Source organism: Onychomys torridus, chromosome 16 (genome assembly GCF_903995425.1).
Source record: "Onychomys torridus chromosome 16, mOncTor1.1, whole genome shotgun sequence".
NCBI lineage: Eukaryota > Metazoa > Chordata > Mammalia > Rodentia > Cricetidae > Onychomys > Onychomys torridus.
The window spans coordinates 55,013,651-55,022,108 of NC_050458.1; the positions used below are offsets into that span (position 1 = coordinate 55,013,651).

General features: G+C 42.1%; 1 protein-coding gene across 1 annotated transcript; it reads left to right on the plus strand.

The window, feature by feature from the left end:
• Nucleotides 1-2,655: 2,655 nt before the first annotated feature.
• On the plus strand, nt 2,656-7,803 carry LOC118597063 (putative Dol-P-Glc:Glc(2)Man(9)GlcNAc(2)-PP-Dol alpha-1,2-glucosyltransferase). Its single transcript, XM_036208308.1, has 3 exons — nt 2,656-2,919; nt 4,263-4,460; nt 6,291-7,803. The coding sequence occupies exons 1-3, from the start codon at nt 2,749-2,751 to the stop codon at nt 7,344-7,346; spliced, it is 1,425 nt and encodes a 474-aa protein (XP_036064201.1). The 5' UTR covers nt 2,656-2,748; the 3' UTR covers nt 7,347-7,803.
• The last annotated feature ends 655 nt before the right edge of the window (nt 7,804-8,458 follow it).

Below are 8,458 nucleotides of genomic sequence, written 5' to 3' on the forward strand. Positions count from 1 at the left end.
ATTCCAAAAAGGTGAGGGCAGACTATATTAGTCTGAGAGGGTGGCACCCTCAGCTCAGTATCAGAGGATATAGAATGCAGGATCTGGGGGTGGTTGGCTTCACGAGGATCAGAAATGCTCTTTATTGGGATAAACTTCAGGGTCCTAGTTAAATTAGATTGCCTAGTTTTGAGGCCTCAGGCCTGGGGGCATGTAGTAATTGTTTGGCAATAATTTCCAGTATTCCATGGGGAACAGGTTTCTTGAAGCCTTGGGCCTATCTTATGATCCTGGTTTGGGGTGAGAAGTTTCCTTTAGATGCGCAAACAAAGCCAGGTCTCTCCTCGAAAGCTGTGGGTTTTTATGGTCTTGGGGGAGTCTTCCTCCCCTAATTTAGTATTGGAACAAGGTGGGGCTTGAACGTACCAGACTGGTCCACGGGAATGGGTATTGGTGAAATTATTAAGGCCACTCCACGTAGTTAAAAGGGAGGTTTATTTTGTGGGGTAACTTACAAATGAAGGGGTAGGTTGCAGGGTCTGGCAAAGGTATAGGGTAGTCCGGCGGTGTTCTCTGGAGAACTCTGCTCGGTCCACCTCCAGCGTCCGGCGTCCCGGAACCAAGAGAGCCACCTCCTCCTGCTCCTCGGTCTTCCGCTCCCTCCTCTGCCCCGCCATGTGGGCGTGATCATTACTGAAGCCTCAATGGAGGTTGGAACTTCCAGGCCAATGCTGGGATGGCTATCCACTACAAATGGGGGTCCTTAATGGTGGCAGAAAAAGCTGCCAGGCTTTTGTGTCAGGTCAGGAGGCTGGGGAAGAAGCCAGCTATCTTAGAAGTTCACCATCTTTATTATGTAATGATGGCCCTCTCCCTAGGTCTGCCTATCTGAGAATCTAACTCCCAGTCCCTCAGAGTGTCAGAATCCAAACTTGTTGAAGTGATAGGTGATGCCTTTAGTTGTAACTATTAAAAAAGTGAACTTCTAATCCCAGAGTTTCTTGCATCTGGAAATGTCTGTTGTGTGTCTTGAGAGAGTGTGTATACTCTACTTCTATGGTGTGTATTGTCATAACTGTATGCATGGTCATGATTGAGCCAGCATACGGTCTGAGGTCAAGTGGTTGTAGTCCAAATTATCTGGAAATGGTCTCAATTTGGTAAGTGTAACATAGGCTCAGGAATCAAAGCATGGGCTCAGCTGTTTTGTGATGAATAGCTGGCTGCCAAGAGCTACCTGAGATTAGGAGAAGTCTTTTCCAACAAAACATCACCAACCACACTCAAAACATACTTTATCTTCAGCTCTCTTCAAATATCTTCTCAATCTTCAGTCTCAACTTCAATCTCAAAATAAAGGGATAATGTGAGCATCATTTTGAGACCACACATGTGGTAGTATTATGTTCCTGGAAATATCGTGCACCCTAATACACTTATCTAGGGTCAGAGAGAGAGCAGCCACAATATTAAACAGAGAGGATAGGCAGTGGTAGCACACGCCTTTAATCCTAGCATTCCAGAGACAGAAATCCATCTATCTGTTCAAGGTTACAGCCACGCATGGTGTTTCACGCCTTTAATCCCAGGAAGTGATGTCAGAAAGCAGAAAGGTATATAAGGTGTGAAAACCAGGAACTAGAAGCATTTGACCCGTTAAACATTCAGGCTTTTGAGCAGTGCAGTTCAGCTGAGATCCATTTGGATGAGGACTCAGTGGCTTCCAGTCTGAGGAAACAGGATCAGCTGAGGAACTGGCAAGGTGAGGAAGCTGTGGCTTGCTCTGCTTCTCTAATCTTCCAGCATTCACCCCAATATCTGGCTCAGGTTGGATTTTATTAATAAGAACTGTTAAGATTCCTGCTACACACACACACACACACACACACACACACACACACACACACACAAATAGTCCATAGTACCACACATTAGGAGACTTAAGGTCACATTTTAGGAGAATGCACTACATCCGAGATAGATATTAATGACTTTATTATTTATTTTTAAGAAAGGATCCTACACTGTAATCCAGGCTGATCTGGAACTAGGGGTACTCCTCCTGCCTCAGCCTCTCAAGTACGCGACTACAGGTGTGTGAGCCACCACCCACGGCAACAAAAACTCAAATTACATCCCCAGAGGAGTGTTCCTCGCCTAAAACGCACAAACTCTGAACATTAACTCAGTCTCACCAGCGTGGGCACGTGGCAAATACTGCCCCGTAAACTAATAGGCTCTTCAAGCGGGGAAGTCGCCTGGCAGCGAAGGGCTGTTTGCCTGTTTGAATCTTCCCTAGCCGCCAGAGACGGCAGGATGCAACAGATTGTAATGCAGATTCCAGCAATTCATCTCACTGGCAAAGGAGAACAGCAATAACTAGAAACAAAAGTAGTTCGGGAGCTCGGAGGTTAAAAAGCTTGGGATGCTCGCTGCCTTCTAAGAGCAACAAAGGGCGCAGAAACCGCTCCCTCTGCAGAGCCTCCAGGGAATCCGTTCCCGCGCCTGAGCCGAGACCCGCCCCTCCCTCCGGCTCTGGCCACTCTGAGAGCTCTGAGCCGAGTGATTGACAGGACAGCCGTCCGGCGCGTTGCAGAACTGTTTCCCTCCGGAAACAATGACCTCCTTAGGCTTCCGTCCAACGCTTTCCCAGCATCCCTTGCGGGCTGGCCCTGCCGTACTTCGTCCGGCCGCCGCCAGGGCCTTGCGCGCTGCTTTTTGGGCGCGCGTCTGCCCGGGGCTGCCAGGCCCGGGACGCGGCCGCGCGGGATGGCGCAGCTGGAGGGCTACTACTTCTCGGCCGCCTTGAGCTGCACCTTCCTGGTGTCCTGCCTGCTCTTCTCCGCCTTCAGCCGCGCACTGCGCGAGCCCTACATGGACGAGATCTTCCACCTGCCGCAGGCGCAGCGCTACTGCGAGGGCCGCTTCTCCCTGTCGCAGGTTGGTCCCTGCTGGCCCTGCCCCGGGACGGACTCCTCCCAACCTGTGTGTGGCCCTACCTCTCCCCATCTGCTATCCCAGACTCAAAACGTGAAAGTAACTGGGTAACAACTGACTGTGCCTAGCCTGGAGATCGGTGGCATATTTGTTAGGTGAATGCTAAATCTGGAGCAGGTGATGCGAGAAAGGCGGACACCACATAACAGCTCCTCTTGGCAGCTGACCAGTTTGCCTCCCTAAGTCCCACAACTAAGAGGCATGCAGGTGCCTCTTGAAATATGCAGAAAAGAAAAAAAAAAAAAAGGCCACCTAAAGTTTACCTATGAAGTAAACTCAGTATTTTGGACGCGGAATGGAGGATCTTAGGCCACCAAAAAGTTACAGTTTCATTTTGACTTCATCCTTAGGTTTTTTCTGTTTTTGTTTTTGTTTTTTTTTTTTCCCAGAAACTTATTGTTGTCTGGATATATTGGCAACTAGTCAGATTGCATCATTTAAAAATATATGTTTGATTACATAGACATGCATAATACGAACATAAACGTACCATTCGTTCTCTCATGAACACACTATGGTTTATGCTTCAAAATATATAAATTCTGTTGAAGAAAAGCCTGATTTCTTGGTGCTGTTGCTCATAACCTTTGCTATTTTAGGGATCACTAGCCTGCAAAATAATAGTAATTACAGTCTCTCATACAGGATGTATTATTGTAAGATGTAAAACAGCGCTAAGCCCAAGTACTAAACTGACAGGTTTTGTGATTAGAAATCCTGTAATGCAGTCTTTCTAAATACATCAGGATCTTTAAGATGCACCAAGGTCCAACTATTGTTTGCCTGGCTTGTAAAATTAGGGCCTGTGCAATTTAGTCACAAAATACATGTTTTCCAAAGAGCAAGCCTTGGAGAGTAGAAACAAATTATAACTTACTGTCTGTTAGTTGTTGATGCCTTAGTAATTGCAAACAGGTTTGAGACAGGGAGCAAAATGGTTTCTTAAAATGAGGCAGAGTTCAGTGGTTGAGAGCTCTGGCTGTTCTGGCAGAAGACCAGACTTCCTTTCACCCACATTGAGCTGCTCACAAACCATCTGTAACTCCAGTTCCAGAGAATCCAGTGTTCTCTTCTGTCTTCCACAGGCACACACAGGTGTGTGGGCACACACACTAAATCTTAAAAATAAAACTTCAAGGCATCTTTTCTGCCAGGACTTATTTAAATATCATAGAATATCATCTCCAAATTCTTCATTATTGGAACAAATGGAAAATGATGTCTGACATATCTTATCAATGAAGTCCTTATGGCTTCTGCTTCACTGTTGGTCTTTTCTTTTTAAGTGGGACCCCATGATTACTACGTTACCCGGCCTGTACCTGGTGTCAGTTGGAGTGGTCAAACCTGCCAGCTGGATCCTGGGATGGTCTGAACATGTGGTCTGTTCCATTGGAATGCTCAGATTTGTTAATCTGCTCTTCAGTGTTGGCAACTTCTACCTATTGTATTTGCTTTTCAGAAAGGTGCAACCCAGAAACAAGGTATGTTCAGAATAAAGTTACTGCAAGTTTCTGTGCAGTTAAGTTCACAATTATGAATTGGTCTTATATGGAGGGAAATGTCCAAATTTTTGTGTATGTTTTCTAAAGCTAAATGGATATTCTCTACTTATATGTAGAAGATATATATATATATTTGAAAATCTAAAGTAAGTGTTTGTTAGGGAACTAAACCAATTTAATAATTCCATGTTTTCTTAAGGAAATTCGATCCTCTGTAGTGGAAATGAATTTTAGCTGAGGGAGTTTGATGTGATTTCATAATGCAAGTCTTGGAGATAGATTGCCTGGGTTTAAATTCAATCCTGGCCACCACTTATATTAACGTGAACATACCCCTTTGTGATTTTATGTCTTTATCTATTTGAAATAATTAAAATTAATTATCAGTAGTAATAATAAATTTTACCTCACTGAATTTGTATTAAGAGTAAAGGAGCTTAATAAATGGAAGTTGCTTAGGCTAGTACCTAACATAAGGTTTTAATAAATGTTAACTGTAACAGTAGTGTTTACTAAGGTCTTTTTAGTAGTATGAATTATGAAAAGGGGCTAAGGATGCATGACAGGAGCAGAGAAATACTGCAGACTGATGGGATGAAGGGACAAAGGATGGCTTTTTGAAGGCTTCACAAATGGCACCTGTGTTGAACCTAAGGAGGGATAAAACTGACAGATAAGAAGGTAATCTTGATAGCAACAGTATCAGCAAAGGAAATTACTGTTTAAAATGGTAAGATTATGAGTTACAGTGATGTGAAGCAGGAGTGAAGCCATGAATGTATTTTCCTGTGATTTTGATTTCCTGTGATTTTTTTTCCTTTAATAGTTTTAATTATATGATAGTTTTAATTATATGATTGTAAATTACACAGTTTCCATTATTTAGTATTTTGTGTAAAACCATTTACACAAGATTTTCAGGAGGAACAAGATGTAGCATATATGTTCCAAGTTTACAGGCTATTATGGAGCCTGTCTGTTTGTTGAGACAGGGTCTCACTATGTAGCCCCTGGCTGGCCTCAAACTCTCTGTGCAGGTCTGGCTGTCCTAGAACTCACAGAGATCCACCTGCCTTTGCTTTCCAAGTTCTGAGATTAAAGGCATGCATGTGTCACCACACCTGGCCTGAGGAGGAATTTAATCAAAGGATTGGCATAGTCTGACTTTATGTGATACAGTGAAGGATACAGTTCAGAGATTCAAAACAGTTGTGTTCTGAAATTGTCAAAAGAGCTAAAAGAAAACATTTGAGTTTAGAGCAGGCCTGCATCTATCTACTTACTTACTTACTTACTTACTTATTTATTTATTTATTTATTTATTTGGAAAGATTCTTGTAATTTCATTATACAAAAGGTAAGATTACTGGGCAGGGTAATTAACACTATTTGCACATTTCAATTTTCTCTAGAGATTTGAAGGCTATTCTTAAAGGGTTCGATGGGACTGACTAAGAACTAAGTTTAAGGTAGCATTGCTGTATGCATCTTTACTGTGTTCTTTTTACCTCTGTATCCCCATGTACCTTAGTCCAGGATCTTATATCCAGTGACCCCTAAATGATTTGCTCAGTGATTCAAAAGATTTTACGTTTTTAAGAGTTTTATCTCCTTAGTATCTTAGTGGTTTTCAAGCTGATTAATGTAACTAAAAATTACCGGAGGTATTCTTATACATGATGTTGCAAAGTCAAAAATATGATTCATTTGAATTAACTCCAGTGAGTTTTAAATAAATCTCTTCATTAATTCAACAGAAATGGTGTATTTATTTTACCCTAAAAATAATTTTTTTCTTTTTCCTTCAAGGCTTCTTCAAGTATCCAGAGAATCTTGTCAACATTAACGCTAGCAGTATTTCCGACCCTCTATTTCTTTAACTTCCTTTATTATACAGAACCCGGGTCTGTGTTCTTCACTCTTTTTGCTTACTTGATGTGTCTTTACGGCAATCATAGGACTTCAGCCTTGCTTGGGTTTTGTGGCTTCATGTTTCGTCAGACCAATATCATCTGGGCTGCCTTCTGTGCGGGACACGTCATTGCGCAGAAGCTCAGTGAGGCCTGGAAAACTGAGCTGCAGAAGAAGAAGGAAGAGAGGCTTCCCCCGATTAAAGGACCATTTTCGGAACTCAGAAGAGTTCTTCAGTTTCTTCTGGTGTATTCCATGTCGTTTAAGAACCTGAGTATGCTTTTCCTTTTGACCTGGCCCTACGTCCTTCTGGTGTTGGCGTTTGTTGTTTTTGTCGTTGTCAATGGTGGGATTGTGCTTGGTGACCGGAGTAGTCATGAAGCCTGTCTTCATCTTCCACAGTTATTCTACTTTTTCTCATTCACTACTTTTTTCTCCTTCCCTCACCTACTCTCTCCTACAAAAGCCAAGACTTTTCTTAGCTTAATTTGGAAACGTAGAGTTCAGTTCTCTGTGATTGTGCTAGTCTCGGTGGTTTTTGTTTGGAAATTCACTTATGTCCATAAGTATTTACTGGCAGACAATAGGCATTACACATTTTATGTGTGGAAAAGAGTGTTTCAGAGACATGAAATTGTGAAATATTTACTAGTTCCAGCCTACATGTTTGCTGGTTGGGCCATAGCTGACTCTTTGAAATCAAAATCAATTTTCTGGAATTTAATGTTTTTTGTATGCTTGGTCGCTGCTACAGTTCCTCAGAAACTACTAGAATTCCGCTACTTCATTTTACCTTACATTATTTATAGGCTTAACATACCTCTGCCTCCCATATCTAGACTTGTTTGTGAACTAGGTTGCTATATAGTTGTTAATTTTCTAACTTTTTATATCTTTCTAAACAAGACTTTTCAGTGGCCAAATAATCAGGACATTCAAAGGTTTATGTGGTAAGGTAGGAATATTTTGAATTTTAAAAGTAGACTGTTTCTACAACAAATAACTGGGTAAGTAGAAATGGAATTCCTTTTAGGTAAATTCAGGGACATTGAGTGAAAAGCATTAAATTTGAGACCAGCCTAAAAGCCTGAATAGTAGTCATAAACTTGCTACAATTGTCTTGAGGAGTGCTGGTACTGCCGGCTTCTCACAGGTTTGGGGACTTTCCTGTGTGTGTGCACTAGAACCAATTGACTGATTTTTCTTGAGTAAAGAACATCAAAAAATTTGAAACCTGTTTACAAATAGCCCAGCAGTGTTTCTGTGTAAAGTGGACAGATACTGCAGTAAATGTAACTCTGGTCTTAAACTAGAATGGATTTACAGACATAGCAAATCATGAGCTAGAGGCTCTGGGATATTTAGGAATCTTTTTTTTTTCTCCGAGACAGGGTTTCTCTGTGTAGCTTTGGAGCCTGTCCTGAAACTCACTCTGTAGCCCAAAATGGCCTAGAACTCACAGAGATCTGCCTGTCTCTGCCTCACAGTGCTGGGATTAAAGGCGTGTGCCACCACCGCCTGGCAGGAATCAATTTTTTTAATTTAAAATACAGAAGTGATGAAGCCATTTGAACTAATTCCTAATTCGATGTTTATAAAGGCCAAAGATAAACTTTGTTGATTACAACACCTTTTACAGATAATCTTTCTGAAATACATTGCTCTGTTAGTTACCTAGGATCCTGTACAAAAAGGACCACAAACCTGTGGCTTAAAACTTTTTCTCACGTACTTACAGGTGCAGCACCTAGATTCCAAGTATGGCCAGAGCTAGTTCATCCTGGAGACAGAAGTCTCTGCTCAGCTCACTCCAGCAATTGTTTGCAAGGACCTTACATTTCCACAGGTCCCTCCAGGCTGCCTGTGTCTTCGTAAGGTTGTCTTTCCTGTTTTCCTGTACAGAGAATGCCTTTGAATTTAGGGAGCCTCTGTCTGATTCAGGGTGACTTTACCTGAAGACTTGGTTATATCTGTAAAACTTCTTCAAGTCAGGTCCCATTCACAGATTCCAGGTATACATGATTTTGTGTGTGTTTGGAGGGGAATGTAATAACTTTAGAAGATAT